Source organism: Ascaphus truei, chromosome 2, assembly GCF_040206685.1.
Source record: "Ascaphus truei isolate aAscTru1 chromosome 2, aAscTru1.hap1, whole genome shotgun sequence".
Classification (NCBI taxonomy): domain Eukaryota; kingdom Metazoa; phylum Chordata; class Amphibia; order Anura; family Ascaphidae; genus Ascaphus; species Ascaphus truei.
In genome coordinates this window covers 3,655,918-3,677,741 of record NC_134484.1, presented here as the reverse complement: position 1 = coordinate 3,677,741, position 21,824 = coordinate 3,655,918, and the positions used below count along the sequence as shown (strand labels likewise).

Sequence of the window (21,824 nt, the reverse complement as noted above, 5' to 3'; positions counted from 1 at the left end):
GGGCAGTGCGGAGCGGGGTCAGTACAGGGCGTGGCGGTACGGGGCAGTACGGAGCGGGGTCAGTACAGGGTGTGGCGGTACGGGGCAGTACGGAGCGGGGTCAGTACAGGGTGTGGCGGTACGGGAGCAGTGCGGAGCGGGGTCAGTACAGGGTGTGGAGGTACGGGGCAGTGCGGAGCGGGGTCAGTACAGGGCGTGGCGGTACGGGGCAGTACGGAGCGGGGTCAGTACAGGGTGTGGCGGTACGGGGCAGTACGGAGCGGGGTCAGTACAGGGCGTGGCGGTACGGGGCAGTGCGGAGCGGGGTCAGTACAGGGTGTGGCGGTACGGGCAGTGCGGAGCGGGGTCAGTACAGGGCGTGGCGGTACGGGGCAGTACGGAGCGGGGTCAGTACAGGGCGTGGCGGTACGGGGCAGTACGGAGCGGGGTCAGTACAGGGTGTGGCGGTACGGGGCAGTGCGGAGCGGGGTCAGTACAGGGCGTGGCGGTACGGGGCAGTGCGGAGCGGGGTCAGTACAGGGTGTGGCGGTACGGGGCAGTACGGAGCGGGTCAGTACAGGGCGTGGCGGTACGGGGCAGTACGGAGCGGGTCAGTACAGGGTGTGGCGGTACGGGGCAGTGAGGAGCGGGTCAGTACAGGGTGTGGCGGTACGGGGCAGTGCGGAGCGGGGTCAGTACAGGGCGTGGCGGTACGGGGCAGTGCGGAGCGGGGTCAGTACAGGGTGTGGCGGTACGGGGCAGTACGGAGCGGGTCAGTACAGGGCGTGGCGGTACGGGGCAGTACGGAGCGGGTCAGTACAGGGTGTGGCGGTACGGGGCAGTACGGAGCGGGTCAGTACAGGGTGTGGCGGTACGGGGCAGTGAGGAGCGGGTCAGTACAGGGCGTGGCGGTACGGGGCAGTGAGGAGCCGGTCAGTACAGGGTGTGGCAGTACGGGGCTGTGCGGAGCGGGTCAGTACAGGGCGTGGCGGTACGGGGCAGTACGGAGCGGGTCAGTACAGGGCGTGGCGGTACGGGGCAGTACGGAGCGGGGTCAGTACAGAGCGTGGCGGTACGGGGCAGTACGGAGCGGGTCAGTACAGGGCGTGGCGGTACGGGGCAGTACGGAGCGGGGTCAGTACAGAGCGTGGCGGTACGGGGCAGTACGGAGCGGGGTCAGTACAGGGCGTGGCGGTACGGGGCAGTACGGAGCGGGGTCAGTACAGAGCGTGGCGGTACGGGGCAGTGCGGAGCGGGTCAGTACAGGGCGTGGCGGTACGGGGCAGTGCGGAGCGGGGTCAGTACAGGGTGTGGCGGTACGGGGCAGTACGGAGCGGGGTCAGTACAGGGTGTGGCGGTACGGGGCAGTACGGAGCGGGTCAGTACAGGGCGTGGCGGTACGGGGCAGTGCGGAGCGGGTCAGTACAGGGTGTGGCGGTACGGGGCAGTGCGGAGCGGGTCAGTACAGGGTGTGGCGGTACGGGGCAGTACGGAGCGGGTCAGTACAGGGCGTGGCGGTACGGGGCAGTGCGGAGCGGGTCAGTACAGGGAGTGGCGGTACGGGGCAGTACGGAGCGGGTCAATACAGGGTGTGGAGGTACGGGGCAGTACGGAGCGGGTCAGTACAGGGCGTGGCGGTACGGGGCAGTACGGAGCGGGGTCAGTACAGGGCGTGGCGGTACGGGGCAGTACGGAGCGGGTCAGTACAGGGTGTGGAGGTACGGGGCAGTACGGAGCGGGTCAGTACAGAGCGTGGCGGTACGGGGCAGTACGGAGCGGGTCAGAACAGAGCGTGGCGGTACGGGGCAGTGAGGAGCGGGTCAGTACAGGGTGTGGCGGTACGGGGCAGTGCGGAGCGGGTCAGTACAGGGTGTGGCGGTACGGGGCAGTGAGGAGCGGGGTCAGTACAGGGCGTGGCGGTACGGGGCAGTACGGAGCGGGGTCAGTACAGAGCGTGGCGGTACGGGGCAGTACGGAGCGGGGTCAGTACAGGGCGTGGCAGTACGGGGCAGTACGGAGCGGGTCAGTACAGGGTGTGGCGGTACGGGGCAGTGTGGAGCGGGGTCAGTACAGGGCGTGGCGGTACGGGGCAGTACGGAGCGGGGTCAGTACAGGGCGTGGCGGTACGGGGCAGTACGGAGCGGGTCAGTACAGGGTGTGGCGGTACGGGGCAGTACGGAGCGGGGTCAGTACAGGGTGTGGCGGTACGGGGCAGTGTGGAGCGGGGTCAGTACAGGGCGTGGCGGTACGGGGCAGTACGGAGCGGGGTCAGTACAGGGTGTGGCGGTACGGGGCAGTACGGAGCGGGTCAGTATAGAGCGTGGCGGTACGGGGCAGTGCGGAGCGGGGTCAGTACAGGGCGGGGTGGTACGGGGCAGTGCGGAGCGGGTCAGTACAGGGTGTGGCGGTACGGGGCAGTACGGAGCGGGGTCAGTACAGGGCGTGGCGGTACGGGGCAGTGCGGAGCGGGGTCAGTACAGGGCGTGGCGGTACGGGGCAGTGCGGAGCGGGGTCAGTACAGGGCGTGGCGGTACGGGGCAGTGCGGAGCGGGGTCAGTACAGGGCGTGGCGGTACGGAGCAGTGCGGAGCGGGGTCAGTACAGGGCGTGGCGGTACGGGGCAGTACGGAGCGGGGTCAGTACAGGGTGTGGCGGTACGGGGCAGTACGGAGTGGGGTCAGTACAGGGTGTGGCGGTACGGGGCAGTACGGAGCGGGGTCAGTACAGGGTGTGGCGGTACGGGGCAGTGCGGAGCGGGGTCAGTACAGGGCGTGGCGGTACGGGGCAGTGCGGAGCGGGTCAGTACAGGGCGTGGCGGTACGGGGCAGTACGGAGCGGGGTCAGTACAGGGCGTGGCGGTACGGGGCAGTACGGAGCGGGGTCAGTACAGGGCGTGGTGGTACGGGGCAGTGCAGAGCGGGGTCAGTACAGGGCGTGGCGGTACGGGGCAGTGCGGAGCGGGTCAGTACAGGGCGTGGCGGTACGGGGCAGTACGGAGCGGGGTCAGTACAGGGTGTGGCGGTACGGGGCAGTACGGAGCGGGGTCAGTACAGGGTGTGGCGGTACGGGGCAGTGCGGAGCGGGTCAGTACAGGGTGTGGAGGTACGGGGCAGTGCGGAGCGGGTCAGTACAGGGTGTGGCGGTACGGGGCAGTACGGAGCGGGGTCAGTACAGGGCGTGGCGGTACGGGGCAGTGCGGAGCGGGTCAGTACAGGGCGTGGCGGTACGGGGCAGTGCGGAGCGGGTCAGTACAGAGCGTGGCGGTACGGAGCAGTGCGGAGCGGGGTCAGTACAGGGCGTGGCGGTACGGGGCAGTACGGAGCGGGTCAGTACAGGGCGTGGCGGTACGGGGCAGTGCGGAGCGGGGTCAGTACAGGGTGTGGCAGTACGGGGTAGTACGGAGCGGGTCAGTACAGGGTGTGGCAGTACGGGGCAGTGAGGAGCGGGTCAGTACAGAGCGTGGCGGTACGGGGCAGTACGGAGCGGGGTCAGTACAGGGCGTGGCGGTACGGGGCAGTGTGGAGCGGGGTCAGTACAGGGTGTGGCGGTACGGGGCAGTACGGAGCGGGTCAGTACAGGGTGTGGAGGTACGGGGCAGTACGGAGCGGGTCAGTACAGGGCGTGGCGGTACGGGGCAGTACGGAGCGGGTCAGTACAGGGCGTGGCGGTACGGGGCAGTACGGAGCGGGTCAGTACAGGGCGTGGCGGTACGGGGCAGTGCGGAGCGGGTCAGTACAGGGTGTGGCGGTACGGGGCAGTACGGAGCGGGGTCAGTACAGGGTGTGGCGGTACGGGGCAGTACGGAGCGGGGTCAGTACAGGGTGTGGCGGTACGGAGCAGTGCGGAGCGGGTCAGTACAGGGTGTGGCAGTACGGGGCAGTGCGGAGCGGGTCAGTACAGGGCGTGGCGGTACGGGGCAGTGAGGAGCGGGTCAGTACAGGGTGTGGCGGTACGGGGCAGTGCGGAGCGGGTCACTACAGGGTGTGGCGGTACGGGGCAGTACGGAGCGGGTCAGTACAGGGCGTGGCGGTACGGGGCAGTACGGAGCGGGTCAGTACAGGGAGTGGCGGTACGGGGCAGTGCGGAGCGGGTCAGTACAGGGTGTGGCAGTACGGAGCAGTGCGGAGCGGGTCAGTACAGGGTGTGGCGGTACGGGGCAGTACGGAGCGGGTCAGTACAGGGCGTGGCGGTACGGGGCAGTACGGAGCGGGGTCAGTACAGGGCGTGGCGGTACGGGGCAGTGCGGAGCGGGTCAGTACAGGGCGTGGCGGTACGGAGCAGTGCGGAGCGGGTCAGTACAGGGTGTGGCAGTACGGAGCAGTGCGGAGCGGGTCAGTACAGGGTGTGGCGGTACGGGGCAGTACGGAGCGGGTCAGTACAGGGCGTGGTGGTACGGGGCAGTGCGGAGCGGGGTCAGTACAGGGCGTGGCGGTACGGGGCAGTACGGAGCGGGTCAGTACAGGGCGTGGCGGTACGGGGCAGTACGGAGCGGGGTCAGTACAGGGTGTGGCGGTACGGGGCAGTACGGAGCGGGTCAGTACAGGGCGTGGCGGTACGGGGCAGTACGGAGCGGGGTCAGTACAGGGTGTGGCGGTACGGGGCAGTACGGAGCGGGTCAGTACAGGGCGTGGCGGTACGGGGCAGTACGGAGCGGGGTCAGTACAGGGTGTGGCGGTACGGGGCAGTACGGAGCGGGTCAGTACAGGGCGTGGCGGTACGGGGCAGTACGGAGCGGGTCAGTACAGGGCGTGGCGGTACGGGGCAGTACGGAGCGGGGTCAGTACAGGGTGTGGCGGTACGGGGCAGTGAGGAGCGGGTCAGTACAGGGTGTGGCGGTACGGGGCAGTACGGAGCGGGTCAGTACAGGGCGTGGCGGTACGGGTCAGTGCGGAGCGGGGTCAGTACAGGGTGTGGCGGTACGGGGCAGTACGGAGCTGGGTCAGTACAGGGTGTGGCGGTACGGGGCAGTGCAGAGCGGGGTCAGTACAGGGCGTGGCGGTACGGGGCAGTGCGGAGCGGGGCAGTACAGGGCGTGGCGGTACGGGGCAGTGCGGAGCGGGTCAGTACAGGGCGTGGCGGTACGGGGCAGTACGGAGCGGGTCAGTACAGGGAGTGGCGGTACGGGGCAGTGCGGAGCGGGTCAGTACAGGGCGTGGCGGTACGGGGCAGTACGGAGCGGGGTCAGTACAGGGTGTGGCGGTACGGGGCAGTACGGAGCGGGTCAGTACAGGGAGTGGCGGTACGGGGCAGTGCGTAGCGGGTCAGTACAGGGCGTGGCGGTACGGGGCAGTACGGAGCGGGGTCAGTACAGGGCGTGGTGGTACGGGGCAGTGCGGAGCGGGGTCAGTACAGGGTGTGGCGGTACGGGGCAGTACGGAGCGGGGTCAGTACAGGGTGTGGCGGTACGGGGCAGTGAGGAGCGGGTCAGTACAGGGCGTGGCGGTACGGGGCAGTACGGAGCGGGGTCAGTACAGGGTGTGGCGGTACGGGGCAGTGAGGAGCGGGGTCAGTACAGGGCGTGGCGGTACGGGGCAGTACGGAGCGGGGTCAGTACAGGGTGTGGCGGTACGGGGCAGTGGGGAGCGGGGTCAGTACAGGGTGTGGCGGTACGGGGCAGTACGGAGCGGGGTCAGTACAGGGTGTGGCGGTACGGGGCAGTGGGGAGCGGGGTCAGTACAGGGTGTGGCGGTACGGGGCAGTACGGAGCGGGGTCAGTACAGGGTGTGGCGGTACGGGGCAGTGGGGAGCGGGGTCAGTACAGGGTGTGGCGGTACGGGGCAGTACGGAGCGGGGTCAGTACAGGGTGTGGCGGTACGGGGCAGTGAGGAGCCGGTCAGTACAGGGCGTGGCGGTACGGGGCAGTACGGAGCGGGGTCAGTACAGGGCGTGGCGGTACGGGGCAGTACGGAGCGGGTCAGTACAGGGCGTGGCGGTACGGGGCAGTGAGGAGCGGGGTCAGTACAGGGCGTGGCGGTACGGGGCAGTGCGGAGCGGGGTCAGTACAGGGTGTGGCGGTACGGGGCAGTACGGAGCGGGTCAGTACAGGGTGTGGCGGTACGGGGCAGTGCGGAGCGGGGTCAGTACAGGGCGTGGCGGTACGGGGCAGTACGGAGCGGGGTCAGTACAGGGCGTGGCGGTACGGGCAGTACGGAGCGGGTCAGTACAGGGTGTGGCGGTACGGGGCAGTACGGAGCGGGGTCAGTACAGGGCGTGGCGGTACGGGGCAGTGCGGAGCGGGTCAGTACAGAGCGTGGCGGTACGGGGCAGTGCGGAGCGGGTCAGTACAGGGTGTGGCGGTACGGGGAAGTACGGAGCGGGGTCAGTACAGGGCTTGGCGGTACGGGGCAGTGCGGAGCGGGGTCAGTACAGGGCGTGGCGGTACGGGGCAGTGGGGAGCGGGGTCAGTACAGGGTGTGGCGGTACGGAGCAGTGCGGAGCGGGGTCAGTACAGGGCGTGGCGGTACGGGGCAGTGCGGAGCGGGTCAGTACAGGGCGTGGCGGTACGGGGCAGTACGGAGCGGGTCAGTACAGGGTGTGGCGGTACGGGGCAGTACGGAGCGGGTCAGTACAGGGCGTGGAGGTACGGGGCAGTGCGGAGCGGGTCAGTACAGGGTGTGGCGGTACGGGGCAGTGCGGAGCGGGTCAGTACAGGGCGTGGCGGTACGGAGCAGTACGGAGCAGGGTCAGTACAGGGCGTGGCGGTACGGGGCAGTACGGAGCGGGGTCAGTACAGGGTGTGGCGGTACGGGGCAGTACGGAGCGGGTCAGTACAGGGTGTGGCGGTACGGGGCAGTGCAGAGCGGGTCAGTACAGGGTGTGGCGGTACAAGGCAGTGCGGAGCGGGGTCAGTACAGGGCGTGGCGGTACGGGGCAGTGCGGAGCGGGGTCAGTACAGGGTGTGGCGGTACGGGGCAGTGAGGAGCGGGGTCAGTACAGGGTGTGGCGGTACGGGGCAGTACGGAGCGGGTCAGTACAGGGTGTGGCGGTACGGGGCAGTGCAGAGCGGGTCAGTACAGGGTGTGGCGGTACAAGGCAGTGCGGAGCAGGGTCAGTACAGGGCGTGGCGGTACGGGGCAGTGCGGAGCGGGGTCAGTACAGGGTGTGGCGGTACGGGGCAGTGAGGAGCGGGGTCAGTACAGGGTGTGGTGGTACGGGGCAGTGCAGAGCGGGTCAGTACAGGGTGTGGCGGTACGGGGCAGTACGGAGCGGGTCAGTACAGGGTGTGGCGGTACGGGGCAGTACGGAGCGGGGTCAGTACAGGGCGTGGCGGTACGGGGCAGTGCGGAGCGGGTCAGTACAGGGCGTGGCGGTACGGGGCAGTGCGGAGCGGGTCAGTACAGAGCGTGGCGGTACGGAGCAGTGCGGAGCGGGGTCAGTACAGGGCGTGGCGGTACGGGGCAGTACGGAGCGGGTCAGTACAGGGTGTGGTGGTACGGGGCAGTGCGGAGCGGGGTCAGTACAGGGCGTGGCGGTACGGGGCAGTGAGGAGCGGGGTCAGTACAGGGCGTGGCGGTACGGGGCAGTACGGAGCGGGGTCAGTACAGGGTGTGGCGGTACGGGGCAGTGGGGAGCGGGGTCAGTACAGGGTGTGGCGGTACGGGGCAGTACGGAGCGGGGTCAGTACAGGGTGTGGCGGTACGGGGCAGTGGGGAGCGGGGTCAGTACAGGGTGTGGCGGTACGGGGCAGTACGGAGCGGGGTCAGTACAGGGTGTGGCGGTACGGGGCAGTGGGGAGCGGGGTCAGTACAGGGTGTGGCGGTACGGGGCAGTACGGAGCGGGGTCAGTACAGGGTGTGGCGGTACGGGGCAGTGAGGAGCCGGTCAGTACAGGGCGTGGCGGTACGGGGCAGTACGGAGCGGGGTCAGTACAGGGCGTGGCGGTACGGGGCAGTACGGAGCGGGTCAGTACAGGGCGTGGCGGTACGGGGCAGTGAGGAGCGGGGTCAGTACAGGGCGTGGCGGTACGGGGCAGTGCGGAGCGGGGTCAGTACAGGGTGTGGCGGTACGGGGCAGTACGGAGCGGGTCAGTACAGGGTGTGGCGGTACGGGGCAGTGCGGAGCGGGGTCAGTACAGGGCGTGGCGGTACGGGGCAGTACGGAGCGGGGTCAGTACAGGGCGTGGCGGTACGGGCAGTACGGAGCGGGTCAGTACAGGGTGTGGCGGTACGGGGCAGTACGGAGCGGGGTCAGTACAGGGCGTGGCGGTACGGGGCAGTGCGGAGCGGGTCAGTACAGAGCGTGGCGGTACGGGGCAGTGCGGAGCGGGTCAGTACAGGGTGTGGCGGTACGGGGCAGTACGGAGCGGGTCAGTACAGGGCGTGGAGGTACGGGGCAGTGCGGAGCGGGTCAGTACAGGGTGTGGCGGTACGGGGCAGTGCGGAGCGGGTCAGTACAGGGCGTGGCGGTACGGAGCAGTACGGAGCAGGGTCAGTACAGGGCGTGGCGGTACGGGGCAGTACGGAGCGGGGTCAGTACAGGGTGTGGCGGTACGGGGCAGTACGGAGCGGGTCAGTACAGGGTGTGGCGGTACGGGGCAGTGCAGAGCGGGTCAGTACAGGGCGTGGCGGTACGGGGCAGTGAGGAGCGGGGTCAGTACAGGGTGTGGCGGTACAAGGCAGTGCGGAGCGGGGTCAGTACAGGGCGTGGCGGTACGGGGCAGTGCGGAGCGGGGTCAGTACAGGGTGTGGCGGTACGGGGCAGTGAGGAGCGGGGTCAGTACAGGGTGTGGCGGTACGGGGCAGTACGGAGCGGGTCAGTACAGGGTGTGGCGGTACGGGGCAGTGCAGAGCGGGTCAGTACAGGGTGTGGCGGTACAAGGCAGTGCGGAGCGGGGTCAGTACAGGGCGTGGCGGTACGGGGCAGTGCGGAGCGGGGTCAGTACAGGGTGTGGCGGTACGGGGCAGTGAGGAGCGGGGTCAGTACAGGGTGTGGTGGTACGGGGCAGTGCAGAGCGGGTCAGTACAGGGTGTGGCGGTACGGGGCAGTACGGAGCGGGTCAGTACAGGGCGTGGCGGTACGGGGCAGTACGGAGCGGGGTCAGTACAGGGTGTGGCGGTACGGGGCAGTACGGAGCAGTACGGAGCGGGTCAGTACAGGGTGTGGCGGTACGGGGCAGTACGGAGCGGGTCAGTACAGGGCGTGGCGGTACGGGGCAGTACGGAGCGGGGTCAGTACAGGGTGTGGCGGTACGGGGCAGTACGGAGCGGGTCAGTACAGGGCGTGGCGGTACGGGGCAGTGCGGAGCGGGGTCAGTACAGGGTGTGGCGGTACGGGGCAGTGCGGAGCGGGGTCAGTACAGGGTGTGGCGGTACGGGGCAGTACGGAGCGGGGTCAGTACAGGGCGTGGCGGTACTGGGCAGTACGGAGCGGGGTCAGTACAGGGCGTGGCGGTACGGGGCAGTACGGAGCGGGTCAGTACAGGGTGTGGCGGTACGGGGCAGTGCGGAGCGGGTCAGTACAGGGCGTGGCGGTACGGGGCAGTGGGGAGCGGGTCAGTACAGGGCGTGGCAGTACGGGGCAGTGGGGAGCGGGTCAGTACAGGGCGTGGCGGTACGGGGCAGTACGGAGCGGGGTCAGTACAGGGTGTGGCGGTACGGGGCAGTGCGGAGCGGGTCAGTACAGGGCGTGGCGGTACGGGGCAGTGCGGAGCGGGTCAGTACAGGGCGTGGCGGTACGGGGCAGTACGGAGCGGGGTCAGTACAGGGTGTGGCGGTACGGGGCAGTGCGGAGCGGGTCAGTACAGGGCGTGGCGGTACGGGGCAGTGCGGAGCGGGTCAGTACAGGGCGTGGCGGTACGGGGCAGTACGGAGCGGGGTCAGTACAGGGCGTGGCGGTACGGGGCAGTACGGAGCGGGTCAGTACAGGGCGTGGCGGTACGGGGCAGTACGGAGCGGGGTCAGTACAGGGTGTGGCGGTACGGGGCAGTGTGGAGCGGGTCAGTACAGGGTGTGGCGGTACGGGGCAGTGAGGAGCGGGTCAGTACAGGGCGTGGCGGTACGGGGCAGTGTGGGGCGGGTCAGTACAGGGTGTGGCGGTACGGGGCAGTGCGGAGCGGGTCAGTACAGGGTGTGGCGGTACGGGGCAGTGCGGAGCGGGTCAGTACAGGGCGTGGCGGTACGGGGCAGTACGGAGCGGGGTCAGTACAGGGCGTGGCGGTACGGGGCAGTGCGGAGCGGGTCAGTACAGGGTGTGGCGGTACGGGGCAGTGAGGAGCCGGTCAGTACAGGGTGTGGCGGTACGGGGCAGTACGGAGCGGGTCAGTACAGGGTGTGGCGGTACGGGGCAGTGCGGAGCGGGTCAGTACAGGGCGTGGCGGTACGGGGCAGTACGGAGCGGGGTCAGTACAGGGTGTGGCAGTACGGGGCAGTACGGAGCGGGGTCAGTACAGGGTGTGGCAGTACGGGGCAGTGCGGAGCAGTGCGGAGCGGGTCAGTACAGGGTGTGGCGGTACGGGGCAGTGCGGAGCGGGGTCAGTACAGGGCGTGGCGGTACGGGGCAGTACGGAGCGGGTCAGTACAGGGTGTGGCGGTACGGGGCAGTACGGAGCGGGTCAGTACAGAGCGTGGCGGTACGGGGCAGTGCGGAGCGGGGTCAGTACAGGGTGTGGCGGTACGGGGCAGTGAGGAGCGGGTCAGTACAGGGCGTGGCGGTACGGGGCAGTGCGGAGCGGGTCAGTACAGGGTGTGGCGGTACGGGGCAGTGCGGAGCGGGTCAGTACAGGGCGTGGCGGTACGGGGCAGTGCGGAGCGGGTCAGTACAGGGCGTGGCGGTACGGGGCAGTACGGAGCGGGGTCAGTACAGGGTGTGGCGGTACGGGGCAGTGTGGAGCGGGGTCAGTACAGGGCGTGGCGGTACGGGGCAGTGCGGAGCGGGTCAGTACAGGGCGTGGCGGTACGGGGCAGTACGGAGCGGGTCAGTACAGGGTGTGGCGGTACGGGGCAGTACGGAGCGGGTCAGTACAGGGCGTGGCGGTACGGGGCAGTGCGGAGCGGGGTCAGTACAGGGCGTGGCGGTACGGGGCAGTGCGGAGCGGGGTCAGTACAGGGCGTGGCGGTACGGGGCAGTACGGAGCGGGTCAGTACAGGGTGTGGAGGTACGGGGCAGTGAGGAGCGGGGTCAGTACAGGGCGTGGCGGTACGGGGCAGTACGGAGCGGGTCAGTACAGGGTGTGGCGGTACGGGGCAGTGCGGAGCGGGTCAGTACAGGGCGTGGCGGTACGGGGCAGTGCGGAGCGGGTCAGTACAGGGTGTGGCGGTACGGGGCAGTGCGGAGCGGGTCAGTACAGGGCGTGGCGGTACGGGGCAGTGCGGAGCGGGTCAGTACAGGGCGTGGCGGTACGGGGCAGTGCGGAGCGGGTCAGTACAGGGTGTGGCGGTACGGGGCAGTGCGGAGCGGGTCAGTACAGGGCGTGGAGGTACGGGGCAGTGCGGAGCGGGTCAGTACAGGGTGTGGAGGTACGGGGCAGTGCGGAGCGGGTCAGTACAGGGCGTGGAGGTACGGGGCAGTGCGGAGCGGGGTCAGTACAGGGCGTGGCGGTACGGAGCAGTGCGGAGCGGGTCAGTACAGGGTGTGGCGGTACGGGGCAGTGCGGAGCGGGTCAGTACAGGGCGTGGCGGTACGGGGCAGTGCAGAGCGGGGTCAGTACAGGGTGTGGAGGTACGGGGCAGTGCAGAGCGGGGTCAGTACAGGGTGTGGAGGTACGGGGCAGTGCGGAGCGGGTCAGTACAGGGTGTGGAGGTACGGGGCAGTGCGGAGCGGGTCAGTACAGGGCGTGGCGGTACAGGGCAGTGTGGAGCCGGTCAGTACAGGGCGTGGCGGTACGGGGCAGTGCGGAGCGGGGTCAGTACAGGGTGTGGCGGTACGGGGCAGTACGGAGCGGGGTCAGTACAGGGTATGGCGGTACGGGGCAGTGCGGAGCGGGGTTAGTACAGGGCGTGGCGGTACGGGGCAGTGCGGAGCGGGGTCAGTACAGGGTGTGGCGGTACGGGGCAGTGCGGAGCGGGTCAGTACAGGGTTTGGCGGTACGGGGCAGTGCGGAGCGGGTCAGTACAGGGCGTGGCGGTACGGGGCAGTACGGAGCGGGTCAGTACAGGGCGTGGCGGTACGGGGCAGTACGGAGCGGGTCAGTACTGGGTGTGGCGGTACGGAGCAGTGCGGAGCGGGGTCAGTACAGAGCGTGGCGGTACGGGGCAGTACGGAGCGGGGTCAGTACAGGGCGTGGCGGTACGGGGCAGTGCGGAGCGGGTCAGTACAGGGTGTGGCGGTACGGGGCAGTGCGGAGCGGGTCAGTACAGGGTGTGGCGGTACGGGGCAGTGAGGAGCGGTACGAGGCGGGTCAGTACAGGGCGTGGCAGTACGGGGCAGTGCGGAGCGGAGCGGGGAGGGTTAAGAGAGTGCAGCTTAAGAGAGTGTGTGCACAGCCATAGAGGGATGCAGAGCAAGAGTCTGTGCTCACACTCACCCTTGGATGGAGGCAGAGTAATAGAGTGTGTGTGCTCACACTCACCCATCGAGGAAGGTAGAGCGAGAGATAGAGTGTGCTCACACTCACTGTGCTCAGCCAGAGGGAGACAGAGTGAGTGTGTGCTCACACTCCCCCATAGAGGGAGAGTAATAGTGTGTGTGCTCACACTTACCCATAGATGGAGGCAGAGTAATAGTGTCTGTGTTCACACTCACCCATAGAGGAAGGTAGAGCGAGAGATAGTGTGCTCACACTCACTGTGCTCAGCCATTGAGGGAGGCAGAGTAAGAGAGAGAGTCTGTGCTCACACTCACCCTGCTCAGCCATGGCTGTCTCTATGTGATCGAGTGTGACATCGTCCTCACAAAGGTCATAGGGCATATTCCCATCCGAGTTCACCGCCAGGAGGTTGGCACCGCTGGGGAGCAGAGGTCAGGAGCAGGTCAGTGCGGACAGAGGATACAATGACCCAATGAGCCGGTCTCTCCCGGAGCAGGGGCACAGTGACTGAAGGAACCGATGGCCACTAGGGTACCCCGACTTTTATTTTATCAGCCCGAGCACCTCTACTTCTGGGGGATTTCAGGAGGACTCTCCCCCGTTCTTATTACCTACAGCAAAACATAATGCTCGAGTCCATCTCGGACACGGCTCACAAGCTTTGCTCTTATCGTCCCTAGAGGTCTTTTATACATTCGGCACAGGACTGCATCTTTTAAAGCCGTTTAACCACTGCCCATATACTGTGTCCTCCCAGAGCAGTGCGACGGCGACACCGGCAGAAGGACCCGTATAATCTGTCCCTTCCCAATGGTGGTACACACAAAACAATCTCCTCGTTTACTCAGTCTTACTTAACCCAAGGTGACAGTGACACTGACATAAGGAACAACTGCTTATTGAGACAGTCCCTCCGGGTAACAGTGATACAGAGAGAGGAGATCGCTGACCCAGAGAGTCATGGTGACCAATGACCCATCCAAGTCTGTCCCTCTGCCAGGTGGCACGGCCACAAATAGTCTTATTCATTCAGTTGCGATCGTTACGATCGTGGCGCTACCACGCACAAACTCCTGTTGACTTCAATGAGAAATGAGCTGCGATAGTGCCCCGATCTGCACTATTGCAGATGAATGGATAACGCCCACAGATATAACGATGTCATGGCCCATGCAGTCTGTCCCTTCCACTTCACGGTCACCAGTGGTCCATCGAGTCTGTGCCCCCAACCACAAGGTGACATAGATAGGAGGAACCTGCGACTGTTGAGCTTGTCCATTCCATAGCTGGGTGACACAGTGAACCAGACAGCAGGGACACAATCTATAGTGCTTGTCCCCCAGACTTCCCACATCATGTCCCTGACTCCCGACCCAAAATGGCATTGTCTGCAGGCCCCTTACTGTTTGATGAGCAGTTCCACAAGGTGTAGGTGTCCACAGGTGGCCGCAGCATGGAGGGGTGTCCACAGCTCACTGTCACAGGCGTTCACATCCGCTCCTGCATCAAGCAACATCTGGACTACCTCCTCATAGTCATCGATGCAACACTGCGGGGAGAGCAGAGCCGGGCGGGTCAATCTTCTAGGAATGTTACATTCTGCTTTATAACAGGGACAGGTTATTAATGTTGGGCAACAATGTTACATATGTAGTCACACAAAACGTACCCCATCCTTTTTGGGGGTAATAGTAGAGCCAAGGATCTGACTCTGGGAGAACCTGCCTGTTCCTTCCTTCTCCCCCTACATACCAAAGATTACTTAAGAGGGCATGAAAACAGAAATGGACTTCAGATCCGAAGTACTTGGCTCCCCATTCTCCGCGCCCCCTATTAAATATTAAATCCTCTCCTTTCTGTCATGTGGAGGAATTAACAAAAGACAAAAAAAGCCCAATCCTACATCCAATGTGACAAAAATACTCAGCAAAAGCCCTATGTATCTCTTGAAACAGGGTCTTTTAGTTAAACCCTTTGGCCAAAGCGTTATAAGCCTGCGAGCCACATTAAGGCATGACCAGTGTTAGGACCTGCTAGTGGTCATGCCTTGATGTGGATGACCAGTGTTAGGACCTGCTAGTGGTCATGCCTTGATGTGGATGACCAGTGTTAGGACCTGCTAGTGGTCATGCCTTGATGTGGATGACCAGTGTTAGGACCTGCTAGTGGTCATGCCTTGATGTGGATGACCAGTGTTAGGACCTGCTAGTGGTCATGCTTTGATGTGGATGAGCAGTGTTAGGACCTGCTAGTGGTTATGCCTTGATGTGGATGACCAGTGTTAGGACCTGCTAGTGGTCATGCCTTGATGTGGATGACCAGTGTTAGGACCTGCTAGTGGTCATGCCTTGATGTGGATGACCAGTGTTAGGACCTGCTAGTGGTCATGCCTTGATGTGGATGACCAGTGTTAGGACCTGCTAGTGGTCATGCCTTGATGTGGATGACCAGTGTTAGGACCTGCTAGTGGTCATGCCTTGATGTGGATGACCAGTGTTAGGACCTGCTAGTGGTCATGCCTTGATGTGGATGACCAGTGTTAGGACCTGCTAGTGGTCATGCTTTGATGTGGATGAGCAGTGTTAGGACCTGCTAGTGGTTATGCCTTGATGTGGATGACCAGTGTTAGGACCTGCTAGTGGTCATGCCTTGATGTGGATGACCAGTGTTAGGACCTGCTAGTGGTCATGCCTTGATGTGGATGACCAGTGTTAGGACCTGCTAGTGGTCATGCCTTGATGTGGATGACCAGTGTTAGGACCTGCTAGTGGTCATGCCTTGATGTGGATGACCAGTGTTAGGACCTGCTAGTGGTCATGCCTTGATGTGGATGACCAGTGTTAGGACCTGCTAGTGGTCATGCCTTGATGTGGCTCGCAGACTTATAACACTTTTGCCAAAGGGTTTAACTAAATGACCCTTTTTCAAGAGAATATATAGGTATTTCGCTGTGTGTTTTTGTCCCATTGGCAGTAGCTTTGGCCTTCCCTGTTGTATATGTGTGGCCACGCTCAGAGCACTCCTTTTGGTCACTTACATACATACTGTATATATATATTATGTGGTGGGCTTGGGGGTCTCTTTGAGCTTGCTGGGTTTGTGTGTTTATTAACATGTGGAGGATTTAGCCTACCCTATACTGGTTGTGGGTCACCTTGGCACTAGCTGGGGTACCCCCCTTAACCTAGGGATTCCCTCAGCTACAGGAATACATGTTTATCCCTGCGCCTCATTCTCCTTTCTGGGCTGTGCTGAAGCAGGGTACCCTAGTGGTGAGTCGCGCTTGCGTTTTCAAGGGGAAGTATTGCCGGGACAATGTGCCAACAGGTGTCCGAGAATCAGGCATGACTCCCAGGTACATTTTTGGGGAACCGGTAACTCCGAACCCCAACCTCCTAGGCACATTCTGTCAACGGTTCCTCCGCAAACCCCCCCCTTGAAACTCACCCACTAGCAATCCCTGCTTGATTGCGTGCCCGGAAAGGGAAAACCCACGAAAAAATTGTTTTTATTACATTTTGCAAACACAGTTCAATGCAATAATACAGTGTTACTGGGCCCAAGAGCTAACTCTCTTGGACCCTTATACACAGAGCAGAGGTAACCAAACTGGCTTGACCGTTATTATGTGGCCTGGATACCCCCTCCCGTCACAGCGGGAAACCGGCATCCGATGAGATAATTGACGTGCGGCAACAATGTGTCCGCCAGATAAGGGGGTACAAAGTCTCTGTGACTCGTCGTTTAAACTGGACCTCACCATTCAGGGGGAGAAGAAAAACCTATAAAGTATTGAGGGGAAGAAGCTGCAAGCCCTAGTCACCCCTTGACGACGCACTTCGGTGTGAAACGCGTTAGGGGCTCCGGTGCCTGCCGCTGTGATGTTTTTTGGTTCATTAAAACGTCTTTCATCTCGATTCACGCCTCGCTACCAAGTTTTGTGGTGCTCCGCTACCCCCACTGTCTTCATTATAGGATGCCCCATATAATTAGGAGGAGGGGCAGCATGACAAAGCCGGAGTTCTCCCACCCACACTTTTTTGGCCTGGGGGGGGGCTAGGAAGGGGTTAATGAGGAGGGGGATGTTAGGGGAAGCAGGTAAGGGTCATATTGTACCTCTCTGGTGGCAAGCAGTCCAGTGTAAATCCCACTGTAACGCCCTACATTTGTTACGGCCTCGTGATGGTCGGGAAGATGTCCGAGCTGGAGGTGGTTGGACAGCTTGGGGAGAGCCATGGAATTAATGGCTGGTTGGCCCAATGGTGGTTGAGTGGGGGAGGCCGTCTCAGGTCTGGTCCAGGACTTGTGGGCCTGGGGGTGTCCTCCTAGAAAGCGGGTTTATGGGGATCTTACTGGGACAGGCGCGGCGGTGAGCACATAGGGTTCTTCGGTTGGGCGACCAGTCCTCAAGCAAATAAGTGGCTGTCTGCAGTTTCTTTGTGAGTGTGTCAGTAGCAGTGTGTGTGTGCTGTGCTGTTGTATATTTGTGTAGAGGTGCTGTGTGTGTGTATAGAGCTCCAGTGTGTGTGTGTCAGTAGCAGTGTTTATGTGCGTAGCAGCAGTTTGTGTGTGTGTGTGTGTGTGTGTGTGTGTGTGTGTATAGAGGTGCAGTGTTGTGTGTAGAGGTGCTGTGTATAGAGGTGTTGTGTGTGTTTATGTTGTGTGTGTATGTATGTGTGTGTATGTATGTTGTGTGTGTATGTTGTGTGTGTATGTTGTGTGTGTAGAGGTGCTGTGTTGTGTGTGGGGTGTGTGTAGAGGTGCTGTGTTGTGTGTGGGGTGTGTGTAGAGGTGCTGTGTTGTGTGTAGAGATGGGAGGGAGTGCAAAGTTTAGTAAGTGGCTGCATTTTTTATTGTGGTACAGTGTGTGTGTGTTGTGTTGTGGTATGTGTAGCAGCAGTTTGTGTGTGGAGCTGATGTGTGTGTGTATAGAGCTCCAGTGTGTGTGTGTGTGTGTGTGTGTGTGTGTGTCAGTGTCAGTAGCAGTGTTTATGGGTGTAGCATGTGTGTGAAGCAGCAGAGTTTGTGTGTGTAAAGCTGCTTTGTTGTGTGTGTAGAGCTGATGTGTTGTGTGTGTAGAGCTGCTGTGTTGTTTGTGTGTAGAGGTGCTGTGTTGTGTGTAGATGTGCTGTGTTGTGAGTGTAGAGGTGCTGTGTTGTGTGTCTAGAGCGTGTGTGTGTGTGTGTGTGTGTGTGTGTGTGTGTGTGTGTGTGTGTGTGTGTGTGTGTGTGTGTGTGTGTGTGTGTGTGTGTACACAGAGGGGGTGGCAGTGTGTGGATATAGATAGCTGCAGTGTAAGCGTATATAGAGGTTGTTTCGTGTATTTACCATTTTATTTTAATAAAAAAATCTATATAACTATACAAAAGTGTCTATTATTTATGAAATAAGCTACATTTAGCCTATAATAGTAATAATCCCCTCAGAACAGGGCATTACTGGCCAATAATGCCCTGGCTGGGTTACCTCGGCTTCGCCTCGGGCCTGCAACTCTTCCAGCCAGGGCATTATTGGCCAGTAATGCCCTGATCTGAGGGGACTATTACTTAAATAAAAGGCCGGGGGTAGTTATACCCAACTTAATGCGCCGGTGTTTATTCCGGGGGGGTTCTGGTGTGGGGGGAGGGGGAGGTGATACAAGGGTCTATAGACCAATGACCTGACAGTGCATTGAGATGCCCGGTGTGCTTGCTGTGCGGGTTAGTGGGGGGCCATTTCTTTGGGTGTTCCCCTTCCTGTCTTATGAACCTCACAGGTCTCTTCTTCACGCAGACTCCCAAACGGGAGGCGGGAGAGCGCGGGAAAGCTCCCTCACATCTCTGCTTATCACAGTCTGTTTACTGTCAGACAGTGAGAAAAATAATCTCCCAGGTGTATGTTCTGTTTATACCAGTGTAGCCCCCTGTAAACAGCACCGGCTATACATATCTTCCTCCTACTGTGGTAAGTCCTGTTAAGGGCAGGCACCAGTAGTGATCATGGGTTTTCCCCCCTTCAAGCCCTGCCCTGAGTGATAGATGCAGGCCCCTGACTCTGCTGCAGGCATGAGACAGAGGGGAGGTACTGCTGACGTCATGATGGGTGGGGCTAAGCCTATTTAGCAGCCCATTCCTGTAAGTGACAGGCTGTCTATTCTGGAGTCTACGAGGGAGTGGACTCTGGAGTCTGTCCTGGGAGTGAGAGGAGTATACCTAGCAAGAGAGAGAACTCTGGCCTATGACACTTGGATAGCGAGCCGAGTTGAGATGGACCAATGCCCCTCACCCCGATGATGGGGTGATGGGAGGAATCCATCCCCCACTCAGAGGATACCCTCTGAGGTGGGCAGTGGGGTATTGAGGCCCCAGCGCAGTCCATCCTGTCGGAGAGTACACTTGGAGGGAAGGAGAGGAGGAAAGGCCTGTACAGATTGGAGGGTCGTGTGAAGTGGGGACATTGCTGTTGTTGTTGTGGCTGCTGGTCGCCACTTTAGCCGGGCGCGGCTCGGACCAATAAAGAGAGACATTACCTTTTTATCAAAGACTGTTGTGTGATTCTGGAGCATCCACCCTGGGACCAGGGTTCACTTTTCTATACAGGTCCTATCCCATATCCCTGGGAGTATAGAAGATGGAGGCGCTGCACCACTAAAGCATGGAGGCTACTACCTCAGAAGCCCGGTCCTGTGATCCCCCACACCACCGCGGGAGACTCGGGCCCTCCTGTTCCACACAGGTACGCACCACCCAGTACATGTAATCTGCCCTCACACACCCTAGATATGTCAGATGAGTCTAGGGGGGGGGGGGGGGGAATAAGGGTTACACCAACATTTACCTCCTATAAGCAGCAACTCCATTCTAAAACACATGAGAGTCCCAGCAGGGGCAGTTCCCAGGCTGTGCTGATCTATTTCATCGTTTCAGGTCTTTAAAATGTTCCGTTTTCCCAGAGGTATTATCATAGCAGCCTCTGCTGTCCTGATGTGTGTATCTGGCAGCGGCCATTTTATCCTCCCCCGGCGGCATATTCTTGCACAAGTGACATCCCCAGAATTTAAAAAGAGCTACAGAGAGCCTAAGGGCAGTACCAGGACACATGGTCATCCCAAGGGCAGTACCAAGAACACAGGGTCATCCCAAGGGCAGTACCAAGGACACGGGGTCATCCAAAGGGCAGTACCAAGGACACGGGGTCATCCCAAGGGCAGTACCAAGGACACAGGGTCATAACAAGGGCAGTACCAAGGACACGGGCTCATCCCAAGGGCAGGTCAAAGGACACGGGGTCATCCCAAGGGCAGTACCAAGGACACAGGGTCATCCCAAGGGCAGTACCAAGGACACGGGGTCATCCCAAGGGCAGTATAAAGGACACGGTGTCATCCTAAGGGCAGTACCAAGGACACGGGGTCATCCCAAGGGCAGTACCAAGGACACGGGGTCATCCCAAGGGCAGTACCAAGGACACGGAGTCATCCCAAGGGCAGTATAAAGGACACAGGGTCATCCCAAGGGCAGTACCGGGACACAGGGTCATCCCAAGGGCAGTACCAAGGACATGGGGTCATCCCAAGGGCAGTACCAAGGACACAGGGTCATCCCAAGGGCAGTACCAAAGACACGGGGTCATCCCAAGGGCAGTTCCAAGGACACGGGGTCATCCCAAGGGCAGTACCAAGGACACAGGGTCATCCCAAGGGCACAACCAAGGACATAGGGTCATCCCAAGGGCAGTACCAAGGACACGGGGTCATCCCAAGGGCAGTACCAAGGACACAGAGTCATCCCAAGGGCAGTACCAAGGACACGGGGTCATCCCAAGGGCAGTACCAAGGACACAGCGTCATCCCAAGGGCAGTACCAAGGACACGGTGTCATCCCAATGGCAGTACCAGGACACAGGGTCATCCCAAGGGCAGCACCAAGGATACAGTGTCATCCCAAGGGCAGTCCAAAGGACACAGGGTCATCCCGAGGGCAGTACCAGGACACAGGGTCATGGTACTGGGGGCAGTACCATGGACACACGGTGAATCCCAAGGGCAGTACCAAGGACACAGGGTCATCCCAAGGGCAGTACCAAGGACACAGGGTCATCCCAAGGGCAGTACCAAGGACACAGTGTCATCCCAATGGCAGTACCAGGACACAGGGTCATCCCAAGGGCAGCACCAAGGATACAGTGTCATCCCAAGGGCAGTCCAAAGGACACAGGGTCATCCCGAGGGCAGTACCAGGACACAGGGTCATGGTACTGGGGGCTGTACCATGGACACACGGTGAATCCCAAGGACACAGGGTCATCCCAAGGGCAGTATAAAGGACACGGGGTCATCCCAAGGGCAGTACCAAGGACACGGGGTCATCCCAAGGGCAGTACCAAGGACACCGGGTCATCCCAAGGGCAGTACCAAGGACACGGGGTCATACCAAGGGCAGTACCAAGGACACAGGGTCATACCAAGGGCAGTACCAAGGACACGGGGTCATCCCAAGGGCAGTACCAAGGACACAGGGTCATCCCAAGGGCAGTATAAAGGACACGGGGTCATCCCAAGGGCAGTACCAAGGACACGGGGTCATCCCAAGGGCAGTACCAAGGACACAGGGTCATCCCAAGGGCAGTACCAAGGACACGGGGTCATCCCAAGGGCAGTATAAAGGACACGGGGTCATCCAAAGGGCAGTACCAAGGACACAGGGTCATCCCAAGGGCAGTACCAAGGACACAGGGTCATCCCAAGGGCAGTACCAAGGACACGGGGTCATCCCAAGGGCAGGTCAAAGGACACGGGGTCATCCCAAGGGCAGTATAAAGGACACAGGGTCATCCCAAGGGCAGTACCAAGGACACAGGGTCATCCCAAGTACTCTGGCTCTGAGCCCCGCCCCCTCTCTAGCAGTGCACCAATTGTATCTAGTAACTGCTCAGTCAATCATATTCCAGGAACTACATTGCCCACAATGCTGTGCAAGAACTGAATGAAATAACCCGGAGCAAGCGATGAATTACAGGAGAACGGATCGATCGGCAGTTTAGCTAATCTCCTGTCAGTGTGCAGATTGTATTGATCTGCAGTTTAGCTAATCACCTGTCAGTGCGCAGATTGTATTGATCTGCAGTTTAGCTAATCTCCTGTCAGTGTGCAGATTGTATTGATCTGCATTTCAGCTAATCACTTGTCAGTGTGCAGATTGTATTGATGCACATATTGATCTGCATTTTAGCTAATCTCCTGTCAGTGTGCAGATTGTATTGATCTGCAATTTAGCTAATCTCCTGTCAGTGCACAGATTGTATTGATGCGCATATTGATCTGCAGTTTAGCTAATCACCTGTCAGTGTGCAGATTGTATTGATGCACGTATTGATCTGCAGTTTAGCTAATCACTTGTCAGTGT

At 61.6% G+C, this 21,824-nt stretch overlaps 1 protein-coding gene across 1 annotated transcript in view; it reads right to left on the bottom strand.

The window, feature by feature from the left end:
* PPP1R16A (protein phosphatase 1 regulatory subunit 16A) overlaps positions 1-21,824 on the bottom strand; it is a 103,780-nt gene that overhangs the window by 20,755 nt on the left and 61,201 nt on the right. The window contains exons 3-4 of the mRNA XM_075580868.1: positions 13,845-13,990; positions 12,614-12,859 (exon numbers count right to left, since the gene is read on the bottom strand). Coding sequence (XP_075436983.1) covers positions 12,614-12,859; positions 13,845-13,990 — 392 coding nt within the window. The remainder of the gene's footprint in view (positions 1-12,613; positions 12,860-13,844; positions 13,991-21,824) is intronic.